This window comes from Caenorhabditis elegans, chromosome II (genome assembly GCF_000002985.6).
Source record: "Caenorhabditis elegans chromosome II".
In the NCBI taxonomy this organism is placed as follows: domain Eukaryota; kingdom Metazoa; phylum Nematoda; class Chromadorea; order Rhabditida; family Rhabditidae; genus Caenorhabditis; species Caenorhabditis elegans.
In genome coordinates this window covers 3,808,757-3,823,189 of record NC_003280.10, presented here as the reverse complement: position 1 = coordinate 3,823,189, position 14,433 = coordinate 3,808,757, and the positions used below count along the sequence as shown (strand labels likewise).

Sequence of the window (14,433 nt, the reverse complement as noted above, 5' to 3'; positions counted from 1 at the left end):
ATCTCCAAAATCGTCCTCCGCTCCAAAATAAGAAATGGGACTTTTGCTTTTCGAAAAATAGGCGAAAAAATTAAATTGCGATTTTTGGGTCGAAAAAAATATTTTTAGAAAGCTGAGAACACGCTATTTACGAATTTCATGTTCATTTTAGGTGGTTCCTTTTCTGAAATGACCTAAAAATTTAACAAAAAGAACATAATTTTAATTCTCACGTCAATTTTTTATTCGCAAGAAAACAATTGAAGCACTGAGCAACATGCCAAAAAATTTTACGTGAGAATTAAAATTATGTTCTTTTTGTTTAATTTTTAGGTCATTTCAGAGAAGGAATCAATTAAAATGAACACGAAATTCGTAAATAGCGTGTTCTCAGCTTTCTAAAAATATTTTTTTCGACCCAAAAATCGCAATTTGATTTTTTCGCCCATTTCTCGAGAAGCAAAAGTCCGATTTCATTTTTCGGAGCGAAGGACGATTTTGGAGATGGGCAGGATTTTTTGAAAGATTTTTTAGGACATTGTAGAGACCTCAAAAAAGTGATCATTTTTCAAAATTTCAAGTTTTTACGTTGGATATGAAGAGTTTTATGAGCGAAATTGGATTTTTTCGAAAAACGGTCTGTAACTTGGCGGAACATGAAAATATCAAAAATCTTAAAACTAATAAAACGTGGAGAAATATTTTTTACTTTTTATCCAACAAAATTTATCTTTTCAAATTTGATGGGCGTAGGGTTATGACGGGTACAGCAAAGGAGTTCTCAAAATTTTTTGTGATTTTTGGTAAAATGGCTTTGATGTCTCTACTTAACTCTACAAAAAGTTGGTGTATTGAGATAAAAATTAATGAATTAAAAAGAAAAAATATTTCTGATCATTTTGTTAGTTAAACATTTGTTTTCCAGATGTGTATTTTTCGAGATACGTCAGTTTGAAGATGCACAAAAAAAATCAATTTTAAAACAAATTAAAATCATCATTATTGGCAGCAGAGAGTCTCTGCTGCCAATAATGATGATTTTGGGGTGTGCGGCAAATTTGCCGAATTTGCCGAATTTGCCGAGCACGGCAAATTTCAAAAAAGTAGATTTGCCGAATTTGCCGAGCTCGGCAAATTTCGAAATTTGCCGCATACGTCAAAAATTTGACAGTACAATGTTGACTAAAACTGTTGATTTTTTCGCCAAAAATTTAGTAAAATGACAACAAATTGAGTTATTTTGATGTTTAAGCAGACACACTACACCTAACTTGTTCAGAAACCAGAGGTGTGTTAAGAATTCAGTAGTTTTGGTGCTCCAAAAAATATCAAAAAATATATAATTTTTCCGAGTTTGTTAAGCACGGCAAATTTGCCGAATTTGCCGAATTTGCCGTGCTCGGCAAATATTGGAAAAATAGATTTGCCGAATTTGCCGAGCTCGGCAAATTTTGAGATTTGCCGCACACCCCTGGCAGAGACGGTAGACGGCAAAGAAAGAAATGCTATCTGAGTTTGCCATCTTTAGAGTATGACCGGGACTTTGCAAAATGGTCTGGGCCGGAAAGGAAATGAAAACTCGAAATTTTTATTTAGTAACTGATCGTTGAAAGATCACGTACATATTAGATGACAAGTTGCTCCGCTCATATATTGAGTTTCTGCATTTTTCATCTGTAAGGCGCAGGACAACTACATTTTTTGTGGTTCTTTGTTTTAATAATCTTCAAAAATGCCAAAAAAAAATTGATCTCCCCGCCGCGCACCAATAAAGTGGGTCACTTGCCACGAGGCGATTTCCGATCCCCTTTTACAATCGGTATGCAGGGGAGAGGCTCATTCTCTCATTGATTTGTTTTTTTGTGTGTCCTTTTCCCGTTTTTCTTGTTATTTTAAAATTTAATTAAATTCCAGAAAATAACCTCTGCAATGCCCCCAACTGTTGGAAAATCTACCAATAAAGATGGACCGTCGGATTTGATGTCGGCGTTTGAAAATTTGCGATCTGAAACTGCTGGAATCAATAATTTCCTTGAGAAAGTTTGAATTTGAATTGTATCGGCCTTATTAATATTTATTCCAAATTCCAGGGTCCCACCATCGGTTCGATCACGTCCTTGAGCATTTCCAAATTTGACAAGTTTTGTGAAAATCAGGATAAAGTCAACCAGAAACTGATGCTAGCGATTCAGAAAATGTCCATCGAACGTTCGAAGCGTCAGAAGATCCAAGACGCTTTCAACAAAGAAATGCTCGACGCAATCAGATCTATGAAGAAGGCGTTTGCTCGGGAGAAGGAGGAGTTCAGCGATGATTTGGAGATTTTCAAGGAGGAGCTGTTTGAGAAGCTTGATGAGGATAATGAGACCTCTGAAGACGAAGATGAGGAGGAGGAGAATGATGTTTTGGATGCGATCAAGTTGCTCCAAACTGGACTCGATGCTATGAAAGAGGCACAGAGGGAATTTTTCAAGAAAGTGACTGAGGATACTCAAGCCATCCGGAGAAAGGTAATTTTATGAGATGATTGTGTTCCTTACTTGAGGCTTAGGCTTAATCTTAGGCATAGGCTTAATCTCATGTTCGGCAAACGGCAAATCGGAAACTTGCCAGAAACGGCAAATCGGCCAACCGGCAATTAACCGATTCGCCGAATTTGCCGACAAAAAAATTTGTCAATTGCCGCCCACCCCTGGCCCGTAAATTTAGCAAAAAAATTATTCAGATTGGCTCGAAAAACATAAAGTTCAATGTTATCCTTCACGGAAGCCGAATCCCGATGGAACTGGACTCCCTTGACACAATCTACACGGTCGGAATGGCCCTCCTGAAGCACGGTGGCCTCGCACTGCATCGCCAACGTCTCATGCTCAATGACAAGGAGCTTCAGTATAATCAAACTCTTGAGGAAGCTGGAATTAAGGACGGTTCTGTCATCAAGCAACATACTGATGAAAAGTGTGATGAAGATTGTGAATGTTGTTGTTAATTTATTGAACTTTATTGTTGAATGTGGATATTATTATTATTTGATTAAAAGAAAGATAAATGTTTTATTCAAAAAAACGTGAATCAATTAATTTTTCTGCTACCAATTAAATTCATTTCTCCAAATCTCGGCGACCATGTCGAATTTCCGCTCGGACAATTTGATGTCTGAATTCCAAAAACTTCGCATGGAGACTGCAGATATTGGTTTGGCTCTTGGAAAGGTAACACTTATTTTGTTAGCACCTAATAAATTCTACTTTTCCAGAAGCCAGAAAACTCGGGCATTGTATCCGATTCGCAGCTTGAGAAAGTCATTGAAGAGCAGACAAAACTCAACAAGGAAATCATGGAAGCCGTTCGAAAACTGGAAGTCGAGCGAAAGGAACATCAGGCAAATCAAGAAAAATTCAATAAAGCAATGATGGAGGCTTTTCAAAAACATCGTGATGAAATGAAGGAGAGCATCCATTAAGAACGAAATTTCTCGAAAACCAGAGGCTGCTGTACATGAAAATTTGCCGACGAACGACGCGAAAATCCTCTTCCAACTGACACGTGACGGCAAGCGCGAATGGAGTGAAGCTTTGAAACAGTTCCTATTTGAAACCGAACTCGCAATCAAGAAAGATACCCAGTTGTTTCCAGGGGCGCCGATAGACAGAGAAGAAATCCGTTTCAATGGTGAATGTTTTTTCAACACATTTTCACGTTGTGTGTATCGCGTTTCTGCTGAATTTTAGGGATTTTAAAGCAATTTTCAACAAGCGGGACCGCCCAGAGACTGTTCGCGATGCGATTTACTTAATTTTAACATAAATTTTTCCCCAAATAAGCTCGAAATGAGCTCTGAATTTCGGCGAATCTGAAATTTTTTTTTGACCAAAAACAGAATTTTGCAAATAAAAATTGATTTTAGAGCAATTTATTGCATAAATGTTTAATTTTAGAATTTTTATTATTAGTTTGAATCTTTTTAAAAAGTTTTAGTCATTAATTTGACTGATAACACCGAAAAATGATTTTTCTTTACAACGAAATCGATAAAAAAGTAAAGCAACATTTATCAAGGGAAATCTTGCAAAATTTGTTTAAAAACTTTTATGAAATCAAAGATTTCAATAGAATAAAGCTATAAATCAAGCAAAATCACTAAAAATACAAATAGTTCTGATCAAATTTCAATGTTCCAATCTACCAAGTGATCTGTGATACGCCAAGTTTCTTATGTAAGTGTTGCTTTCCAATTTTCCTTAAAAATGGCTCAAATACTTACACAAATGATCAAATTAACATTTTTTACAAGTTTCGTGTTATATTTTCTTTTCCTTAATAAGGAACCATCAGATTCTTCCTACCCTCTACGGCTCTAGATACCTTAACTTCGACAACTCCTATCTTTTCGGAGAGGCGAGATATGAAAAAGTGATCAACTGAAAACTTGTAGAGCACATCAAAAACTATGATATTCAATTTAAACTACGTTTTTATCTTTCAAGATGGGGGAGTTAGACTTACATTTGTATTGCATACTTTTTGTTATTCTACTGGCTGCTCTAACTCCCTCATCTTGAAAGATAAACACATGATTTTAATTAATTATTATAGTTTTTAATATGTTCTACAATTTCTTAGTTAATCACTTTCTGATATCTTGCCTCTCTGTATGAATTTGAATATTCGAATGATGATAAAAAATTCTCAGTCAAATGCAAAGTGTCTAGTTATATCTCTTACCTTTATATTCGAGCTCTAAAAACCATTTGAAGTTCAAGTGGTGATCTTTGTTTGTTTGTAGAATACTTTAGGAGTTTTAAATTAGTTTTCCTTATTTCATTGTAACTTTTTTTATATATGGTCTGTAAAAATTTCGTAGTAATAAGAAAATACAACTCGAACAGTTTCACATGTTTTCCTGTTTAATTAAAATATTTTTATAGATTTACTTCTACATTTGTATTGTTCATTTGACTTTGATCATGAAAAATATTTCGTTTGTTTATTAATATATTTTTGACAAAAAATCGAATGGCTTCAAAAATAAAACATAAAAGCTTTTCATAACTTTTGCACGAGAAACCAAAAAATAAAACGGGTTAAAAAATTGCATTTAATTACAAAGTTTGCATTATCGATTGAATATTCAATTAGAAACTCATTGCCGCCAGCATAGTCAGGTTTGAACACTTTTGCAATTTCAATTGGATTTGACTTTGATTTGTCACAATTTATACGGCAACCTTGAAATGTACTTCTTCTCATTAGATCCTGAAAAATATTTGATCATCAATTAAAACGCTTTAATTGTAACTTACATCTCTAATTTTGATTGCAATATATGTTGGAAAGTCGTCCAGTTGGATCTGGAACCATTGAAAGTGGAACAGATGATCAATTAGTCTACTTTCAAGCTTATCACCAAGCAGACTGCATTTTTTCGCACATTTCCATTGATCCAGATGAGCAATATTTTCAAACTGATTGTTTATATGGGTTATCCAAAATTCAATGTTCTCCAGAACTTTGGTGTTACAATACTGGAGAATAGTGATGGCATTATTGAATGAGAAATTGTCAAGTTTTATTGTCTTCACGTGAATACATTTAACTGATTTCAAAATTTCAATAAATGATTCTCTCTCGTCTCTCTCTCGTCTCGTTCTCGTTCGTGTTCTCGTGTTCTCGTGTTCATTGCACTCGTTAGAAATTTTTAATTCCGATGTGTGCTTCAATACTGTTTTCAAATCTTGGAATGCTATTTTCATAGAACTTGCTCCTTCGATAGGTGTTGTTTCTTGATTTCCGTACCATCTCACAGTTGAACCTCCGTTATCTGCATTGGCGTATCTGATGTAAATTCCGTCCACGGAGCAGAGATAGAATTATGCTCGAGTCAAGGCCAATTCCAAAAGAGAAATAAACAATCAAAGCGAAAAAAAAAACTATGCCAAGCTAATATCTCATCGGGCCAAAATACAATAAAAAGAAACAAAATAACCCTAAATGTCAAATAACATTCAAACGAAAACTTGTTTCGCTGACCGAACTTGTCCCTCGCTCAATTTTTCAAAATATTTGCGGTATTTTCCTCGCAATTATATGGCTCAAAATAACGTGGCTCTCTTGGCCCTTTTTGGCTCTTTTTTAAATAGCTCTCTGGCTTTTTGGGAAAAAACTGAATCACTAAAGGACTTTAACATTGGAACAAAATAATAATTATCACTGATGTAAAACTCAATCCAGTTCTTCCGATTGTAGTTGGTTCCAACGACTGCAAGGTGGGCATTTTCCCTTTCAAATTGACCGGCCATAGTGAATGCAATCCAAAGTAAATCGGCTGACAAGATATAGATGGAATTAGATAGAATAGTAGCTTGGGGAGGGAGGTGAGCAGAAGAATACAGTAGATGTAATGGTAGTAGCGGTAGTCTTATTAGCACTGGACTGAATCCTTTCGACCTCGATGCTCGCGGAGCTGTCCCCGACCCTGCAGTAGGTCCCACCAAAAACCTGCAGGTGCACACGAGGACAGACTCCTGTCTGTTGGGGACCTCCATTTGAAAGGCTATGGCCTATGCTCGGCCTTAGTTTCAATATCATAGTAAAAACACTTTGATAGTATTTTCAAATACCTTTATTGAGTCGTACTGAGCCGGACGACAAGAGTATTGCTTTCGTCCGGCCAGCAAGTCAGGTCTTTCTCGACTGAAGAATCTTCTACTCGTGAAGGCGTGCCGCCATTTGCTCTCGTGCCTCGTGTCTCTCGTCGTCACGCGCCCATAGACGCGCGACGGCAAGACCACATGACACTAGAATGAGAAGAGATCAAGGACCACTTCCACACGTCTAAGTAAGACTGATTACATGTTGTGAGATAATACGAAATGAGGTAGCTAAAACTTTTTAAACAAATGAGTCAAACGATTTTAGAACATCTTCTTCATCTGCATCGTATCCAACACGTGCCGCTCCACCACCTCCAGCACATGCCCCTTCACCAACACTTCCAATACGTTCTCAATCTCGTGGAATTACTAGAGTTTGTCGAGCTCCTCTACCTCCGGCATCCGGTACCCGTGGGATTGACTAAGGAACCTCAGCTTGGTATCAAAGTTCATATCATAAAGGAAGTGAAACTGAACGTTTTGAGTACTCAAATTGCGAAAAAATGACTCACACTTGATTGAATAGATTATAAACTACATGTCAGCTGAACACTGATAAGAAAATAACTGTGGAAAGCAAGAGAGCAAACAGATAAAGGCTTGCTACTCCTAAAAATTGATATTGATTTGGTGCACTCAACTGTATTTTCTACATTTTTGATTCATTAAAAAACAATTAAATACTAGATTTTCAGCGTTGAACCACAAATATGTCTGCTACAAACCAAGATGCAAAACTTTCAGTAACAAAAGAACGAGTCACACTGCTCAGTATGCCTCTTCATGTGGTAGTTCTGGAAAAGTTGGAGCCGATAGATCTGTGAGTTGCTTTCCGTTGTGTTTTCAAAACGTCCCGTAGAAAATGAGTTGTTACAGCCTTTTTTGTGTCGTCCACAATAATGCAAGGTACGCAAACACCCGAGTTGACGACAAAATGCACAGTTTGGTGTACGAAGTTGTTTTGTTTAATATTATATTTTATCTGGACCTATAATTTCCGATTTTTTGGTAAAGATGTTGGGAAAAAATTTCTCTCTGAAATTTGGGTGATACTACGAATTTTTTTAATTTCTATATTTTTCAGTTTTATATCCAAATAATGCCCGAAAAACCAAGTTTGCTCGGTATGCCCTTGGAAATCGCTGATCAAATTTTTGAAAAGCTAGAACCATCCAATCTGTGAGTTTTTGATTTTAAGATTTTTTTTGGGAACAGTAAATTCACCCCTATTTTGTGGCACAATTTTTGAAATTTCAAGTACTTAATTAGTTGAAAACTTTTTAAAAAACTATTTAAAAAATAGAAAGCACTGAAATCTGTCTTGAATTTTTTTTGTAGATTTTGGAAAGCTCTTGAAATTCTGAATAAAATTCTAATAAAATTTTTATATATTGAACATAATTTCAGACTGGTCTGCCGAAAAGTTTGCCGAGGCATGAGAACCGCAGTTGACAAGTTTGGAGTTCAATTTAATGCGGCTCAAGTTTTCATTTATAAGAGTAATATTTTTTTGGAATTGGGCAATATTGAAATTAATTACGATGAAGCAAGAAATGGTGGCACAACTGTGACTTGTGCTGGACGTCAAGAATTTATTGAAAATGAAAGTTTCATGGACATTTTCTGAATATGCCATTACATGTCGCCAATCTAGTTCTGGAAAAGTTGGAGCTCATGGATCTGTGAGTGAATTTTCATTTTATTTTTAAAAGTCCAACAATCAGAAAAAAAAAGTAAATTCTGTCTCAGACTGACGACTCGAAAAGTATGCCGAGGTTTGAGAGCAGCTGTCGATAAATTTGGAGTTTTTTTCGATGCAGTCCTGTTTTATATCACGGAGGAAGGTCACATTGAAATGAATTTGATCGAATTTGAGATCATATATGCCAATGCAGACGGTGGTGGTACAACTGTGACTTACAATGATGAACCATGCCGACGAATTGAAGGAGAAAACTTTGTGGAATTAGCGTTCACGGATTTGAAAATAATCATGAAACACACTTCGATATTCTATATTTCTAACGATAGAAAGGATAATTGCAAAATCATTGAATCTCTCATGGATTTTTTGAAATCAGAAAAATGTATTCATGTGAAAGAGGTAGGACTTGCATTTTCACTCAATGACGTCATTGAAATTCTCCCATACTTGCTCAAACGTTGGACAAACTTGTTTTGACAGTGGATGGCTCAATTGATCAGTTTAATAGATTAACTCAAATGGAGCATTGGAAAAATGCAAAAACATTTCACCTTTCTGATGTTAAATTTGATAGTAACAAGTTAGAAAGTTTGTTTCACTTTGAAGAGATTATCATCGAACTTGACGAGTTTTCAGAACAAAGTGCAGTTAAAATAAAAGATGTAAGTTGTACTTGTAGTGGTTTGTATATGGATTCTCATCATGCAATACTACTTATCATCTGATTTTTGTGAGGAACAATAATTCAAAAATGTTTTTTCAAATGATAAAACAAGTTTTGATTTCATCTGAACATTTAGTGTTGGTTTAGTGAAGATCAACTGCCAACTAAACAGTTTCCGTTAATTTGGGTATTTTTGAGCAATTTCAAGACTTGAAACCGTGTTATTTCTATCAAGCTGACGTTTAAAAATTGGAATCACGCATATTGATGCTTGAAAAATTGGTTTCGCGTAGAAATTTTGTCATAGAGTTAACTTGTTCTAATCGGTTCGAAAATCAATGATAAATCAACCAAATATTGAATTTGTTCAATAAAATTTTTTTTTTAATTTTTTTTAAAGCAATATTAATCCCAATATTTAATTATTTTTTCCAAATTTCATCTTGAAAACTCGAATAATCGCGAAATTTCGCGTGAAATTCATTTAATACCGTAAAAGTGTGCAAGCGCGCTCCGTTGGACTTTCCAATTCTCGATTTTCACAACTCTCCCGATTTGAGGCGCTGTGATCTGCAGTTTATATTCTAGTTAATTGTTAAGTCTTATAAATCAGCTAAAAACCAAAAACTCATATTTTTTCAGCTATCACTGCACAATAATTTTTTTCAGATAGTAAGCTCCGAGTTGACGAAACACTGAGAAGCGCAGGAATTAAAGACGGCTCGGCGGTTAATAGATGGGAACCGTGCCCATATTAATACTACAATGTTGCTTTTTTATTTGGAAATAAAGTTATTCGATAACATACGTAGATCAACAAACAATTTTATTATTAAAAAGATTCATCGCTTTGAGTTCCGAACTGGAAACCTTGCTGCTAGATCGCCGAACACCTCTGAAGCCGTCGAAAAATCCGCGTCGGGCTCATCAAAAGCAAGCACGGTGTAGGTGAGCACAGACCGGATCAGATTGGTTTTCTCGGGATATTGCTCGAAAATTCGTTTGATTTGCTGGCTTATTCGTTCTGTCTCTACTGCCGCTGGGCTGGATTCTCGAGGGCGTTTTAGAGACGGCTGAAAGTTTTCAAAATGTTGAGGAATATTGCAAATAAGTCTAAAAAACGATACCTTCTCCTCATCCTCTGCTTTTGGATTCGGCACTGGTGGAGAGATAGGTGAAGGTATTGAAGAACTCGACGAGCTTGCCTGGAGCATCTGACTCAGCTCATGCCTCAGATTCATCGGGTTTTCGAAAGCATTGAGAAATGGATTCTCCAGCTTAACCTTGGTGGGAGTCGAGGTCGATGAGACTTGTGGAATAAGAGATGAGAGGTACTTCATGGCGCTGAAAATTGGAATTTTCTAGAAAAATTAAATACAAGACTACAAGTTAAATTACCTATCATTCTCCTCAACCAACGACATCATATCGGGCTCTTCGAAGAACGATTGCATATCCTCTCCGCTGACGGGCTCCGAATTCCTCGCCTCATTCCCTGTTCGTTCTGCTCGCAACTGCCGATACTTGTAAAGCTTGTCATAGTAAAACCGAAGATCCTGGAACAGCTCCCATTTCTGAAGCTCAAGCTCAGTCTGGATTCTGCTCATTCCGCTCTGGACACAATTGTGAAGACGCTGGCCGAGATTCGACTTGATACTTCGGAATCCGGATCGCATTTGATCTACTGAAACCAGGATTCCTGTCCGCTGAAAAAGCTCGATTCCGACCGTTTCCCAGCGTTCCCGATCAATTTTTTGGTTGCTATTCCATAGGTCTTCTTTTGGCTCCAAAATGTTCAGAAATACTTTTTTGATGAGATTGTCCATCGGGAACTTGGTCCCCTCAATGTGCTCGGTGAGCTTTCGGTAGTCGGTGGCGTTCATCGCGAGCATCAAGTTGAACTCTGAAAATTTTTAAAGTTTTTAGTTAAAAAAAAAGAAATTTGTTTTTTTTTAAATAAAAACTAAAAGATTCTGAAAGAGACAGAGATTAGCAATATTAATTTTTTTCTCTATTTATTACGTGGTGTCAGGCTATCCCATTACGGTGTGATCTACAAAAAATGCGGAATCTTTTTTGCCAAGAAAAATGTGACGTCAGTACCTTGCGAAATCAGATGAGAAATCGGCGTGCTGACGCGTCTACTTTCCCGCGATTCATGTAGATCATGGGACACCTTGGCACCACGCGAACTGATAGTTCAGGACCCCACGTTGCCAGTAAGTTTATCAATGGAGCGCAATTGCAGCTTTACCCCTTTCTCGAGAAAGGTGTAAAGCTAAACTTAGTGAAGCGAAAAGTCAATATTAAAACATTTTTTGACGATGAATTTCGATAAAAGTGGGAAGAGAAAAAGTGAAAAAAAAAACTTTTTTTAGAGTAACATATTTCATTTCGACGACAAAAACTTTCAGCATGATAACTGGGACATAAAAAAGAGGTCGAAGAGACGCAGACAATGTTGAGCACGACAAGAAATTTGTTGTTGACGCGTTTTTGTTAGGCAGCAAGGAAAAATGTTCAAGGAGAGTGATGGGGAGCAGAGAAAAAAGGAAATTGCTGAGGGAGAGAGAGAAAGTTGTTGATATAATAAAGTCAGGGAATGATATGAAATTGAACATTTTTTTGGGTCTCGCCACGGGGTACTGTAGCTAGGAACGTTTAGCTTGCGGCAAGACCCATGACGCTTTTTTCCGGCCAATGGTAAATTGCCGGAATTGAAATTTCCGGCAAACTGGCAAAATGGCAATTTGTGGGGATTGAAATTTATGGCAAATCGGCAAACCGGCAACTTGCCGGAATTGAAATTTCAGGCAAATCAGCAAATAGCCGAGTTGTCGAATTTGCGGGAAAAAAGGCAATTGTAATTTTGCACATTTCTTTTTTCGAAATTTCAAATTTTCAATTTCAAGCGGCAAAATTGTACGCATTCTATGAATGTTCCTACATTTATTTTGAAAATTAAGCAAATTCTATGAAAATATTTAATGAAAACGGTACAAAAATTTCAAAAAAGCATAGTTTTAAATGTTTTCGTCTTATAAAAAATCACTCTGAAAACTTCCGGCAAATCTGATATCCGGCAAACGACAAACCGGCAATTTGCCGAAAAATGAAAATTTCCGGATAAAAGGCAAACCGGTAATTTCAAAAAATTTGCCAAACGGCAATTGTCGCCCACGTCTGAATTGAACCACAAATTAAAAGATATTTTTTAGTTTACCAAACGCAAATTAAACTTTTTTGAAAATTAGTTTTGTCAGTTGTCAACTACGATTTGAAAGTCGATACTAGTTGTGACAAACGTGCTGCAAAAATGTGGAGTGCGGCAAATAATAATGTGGACTGAAGGGGGGAAAGATATGAAAAACTGGACGAGAGATAGAGCATTGGAGACGAAGAGACGCAGACTGGCCGTGGGGTGGAGACGACAAGAAATTTGTTGTTGACGCCGCGTCGCTTTTTGTTAGTCAGCAAGAAAACTGGGAGAGAATTATAGAAAACGAGATAGAGAGGTGGAGGCGCAGGGAAAGAGGGGGACAAAGTTTTTGATAATGTGTGTGTGCAGCCATAAATATTATACTTTTGATATTAAACGCCTTTGGAGGGGAGCACAGCGGAGCAAGGTAACAAATTTGAAAACAAAATTGTTGTCATGGAGATGCTGATATGAAGAGATGAAGCTTTAACATAAGAATTGAGTAGGTTTTCCTAGGTAGGCAGGCGTATGCGCCTACTGCCTATTCTTTCTCTGGTCGCCTTTGGAAGCAGGGAAACTGGTTTTTAACTCAGGGTTGGGCGGCAATTGTCGTTTGGCAAATGGGCAATTTGCCGGAAATTTTCAATTCCGGCGATTTGCCGGAAACATTCAATTCCGGCAATCTGCCGGAATTTTTCAATTCCGGCAATTTGCAGATTTTTCAGAAATATTCAATTCCAGTAATTTGCCGGTTTCCCGATTTGCCAGAAATTGTCAATTCCGGCAATTTGCCTGTTTGCCGATTTTCCGGAAATTTCAATTCCGGGAATTTACCGGTTTACCGATTTTCCGGAAATTTTCAATTCCGGCAATTTGCAGATTTTCCAGAAATATTAAATTCCTGCAATTTGCCGGTTTCCCGATTTGCCAGAAATTGTCAATTCCGGCAATTTGCAGATTTCCCAGAAATATTCAATTCCTGCAATTCACCGGTTTCCCAATTTGCCGGAAATTTCAATTCAGACAATTTGCCGATGAGCCGGAAATTATCAACTCCGGCAATTTGCTGGCTTACCGATTTGCCGGAAATTTTAATTCCTGCAATTTGCCAAAAAAATTCAATTCCGGCAATTTGCCGATTTGCCGGAAAAAATCATTTTCCGCCAACCCCTGGTTCAATTGTCATGGGTCTTGTCGCGAGCAAAACGTTTCTAGTTATCGTACCCCTGTATATGGTTATTTCGGCAAATCGGCAATTTTCGGTTTGCCGATTTGCCAAGAAAAAAAACCGTTTGCCGCTCAACCTCTGAGGCAACCGAAAGTTTACAGAAACCATTTATTTCACAAAATTTTCAAATTCGACACAATTTACATACATAAATGAATTTTTTTTAGAAATACAAGGTAAAAATCAATAGAACAAATAACGCAGGAAAACCCCAAGGAACAGAATATTCATCGCACACACGAAATAAATGAGCTTCATCTCATTTGTATTGTACAACTCGATACGATCCTGGTATTCCACCCACTCAGCTCCTGGAGCTTCTTCTACTGGTCCCACTCTGACCATCCTCTGACGAACCGGCAACTGCTGGAATTGCAGCTTTTGGAACAAGTTGAGCATTCTTGTGGTGAGCTCGACGCGTAGTTGACCAACTTTGACAATGAGATTTGAAATCCAATTTTTGTTGAAAATTTGGGCAATTTGGGGGAGACGCTCCATAATTGTCGAGTGCAAATTGCCCATTTTCGAACTAGAAAAAGTAATAATTAGTTGCTCGGAAAAACCAGAAGAAATGTGCTGAGATGCGAAAAAAATGTTCGACTACTGCGGACCGTTGGCCTATGTGCGTATATGGATCAATAACAAGTGTCCCCAGCGCGTTTACAACCGGAGGGTACGGGAAGATGTCACGGCCTGCAGCTGAAGACGGTCCCAAAACCCTAATCTGGAAATTTGTCGGGAAAAAATACTGTCTTTACTCAAAATTTGTGAAAAAAAAGCATTTAAACTTGCCAGGATACAAAAAGTTTCGATTTTTCATTAATTTTTTAATTGTTTGAGAAAAACAGTTTTTTCTATAAAAATTATACCGTAGCAAATTAAAGGCGCATAACCTAAAAATTAAATGCGTACTTTGCATTTTAAATGACGAGCAAAACTAGATTACGGTACGAGCTTCTCAAGCAATTTCAACTATTTGTTTTTGACCTAATTTTTAAATTTGAA

General features: G+C 37.0%; 4 protein-coding genes and 1 pseudogene across 5 annotated transcripts; 2 read left to right on the top strand and 3 right to left on the bottom strand.

The window, feature by feature from the left end:
* The first annotated feature begins 1,893 nt into the window (after nt 1-1,893).
* Nucleotides 1,894-3,041, top strand: F54D10.7 (Ubiquitin-like domain-containing protein). The gene is made up of 3 exons (NM_062260.7): nt 1,894-2,019; nt 2,070-2,489; nt 2,705-3,041. The coding sequence occupies exons 1-3, from the start codon at nt 1,909-1,911 to the stop codon at nt 2,966-2,968; spliced, it is 795 nt and encodes a 264-aa protein (NP_494661.1). The 5' UTR covers nt 1,894-1,908; the 3' UTR covers nt 2,969-3,041.
* Nucleotides 3,042-4,951: 1,910 nt separating this feature from the next.
* On the bottom strand, nt 4,952-6,664 carry fbxa-24 (DUF38 domain-containing protein). The gene is made up of 2 exons (NM_062259.6): nt 5,283-6,664; nt 4,952-5,235 (listed from the first exon to the last, which is right to left on the bottom strand). Exons 1-2 carry the CDS (start codon nt 5,730-5,732, stop codon nt 5,026-5,028), a joined length of 660 nt encoding a protein of 219 aa, NP_494660.2. The 5' UTR covers nt 5,733-6,664; the 3' UTR covers nt 4,952-5,025.
* A 1,067-nt stretch (nt 6,665-7,731) lies between these two features.
* On the top strand, nt 7,732-8,814 carry fbxa-146 (annotated as a pseudogene). Its single transcript has 3 exons — nt 7,732-7,811; nt 8,040-8,314; nt 8,382-8,814. Coding segments are annotated over exons 1-3 (788 nt in total).
* Nucleotides 8,815-9,761: 947 nt separating this feature from the next.
* Nucleotides 9,762-10,908, bottom strand: lido-15 (MADF domain-containing protein). Its single transcript, NM_062257.2, has 3 exons — nt 10,400-10,908; nt 10,129-10,345; nt 9,762-10,074 (listed from the first exon to the last, which is right to left on the bottom strand). Exons 1-3 carry the CDS (start codon nt 10,882-10,884, stop codon nt 9,844-9,846), a joined length of 933 nt encoding a protein of 310 aa, NP_494658.1. The 5' UTR covers nt 10,885-10,908; the 3' UTR covers nt 9,762-9,843.
* A 2,703-nt stretch (nt 10,909-13,611) lies between these two features.
* On the bottom strand, nt 13,612-13,950 carry F54D10.10 (uncharacterized protein; the record flags this gene model as incomplete). The annotated part of the gene is made up of 1 exon (NM_001420589.1): nt 13,612-13,950. The coding sequence occupies one exon, from the start codon at nt 13,948-13,950 to the stop codon at nt 13,612-13,614; it is 339 nt and encodes a 112-aa protein (NP_001407538.1).
* Nucleotides 13,951-14,433: the final 483 nt, after the last annotated feature.

What these genes read in the sequence shown, in the direction of transcription:
- fbxa-24 (NM_062259.6), bottom strand. Translation starts at nt 5,732, where the DNA reads ATGAAAATAGCATTCCAAGATTTGAAAACAGTATTGAAGCACACATCG. An exon ending in TTGCAATCAAAATTAGAGAT is followed by an intron (nt 5,236 to 5,282) that starts GTAAGTTACAAT and finishes AATATTTTTCAG; the next exon opens with GATCTAATGAGAAGAAGTAC.
- F54D10.7 (NM_062260.7), top strand. Translation starts at nt 1,909, where the DNA reads ATGCCCCCAACTGTTGGAAAATCTACCAATAAAGATGGACCGTCGGAT. An exon ending in TCAATAATTTCCTTGAGAAA is followed by an intron (nt 2,020 to 2,069) that starts GTTTGAATTTGA and finishes TCCAAATTCCAG; the next exon opens with GGTCCCACCATCGGTTCGAT. An exon ending in CTCAAGCCATCCGGAGAAAG is followed by an intron (nt 2,490 to 2,704) that starts GTAATTTTATGA and finishes AAAATTATTCAG; the next exon opens with ATTGGCTCGAAAAACATAAA.
- lido-15 (NM_062257.2), bottom strand. Translation starts at nt 10,884, where the DNA reads ATGAACGCCACCGACTACCGAAAGCTCACCGAGCACATTGAGGGGACC. An exon ending in TTGGTTGAGGAGAATGATAG is followed by an intron (nt 10,346 to 10,399) that starts GTAATTTAACTT and finishes TCCAATTTTCAG; the next exon opens with CGCCATGAAGTACCTCTCAT. An exon ending in AAGCAGAGGATGAGGAGAAG is followed by an intron (nt 10,075 to 10,128) that starts GTATCGTTTTTT and finishes GAAAACTTTCAG; the next exon opens with CCGTCTCTAAAACGCCCTCG.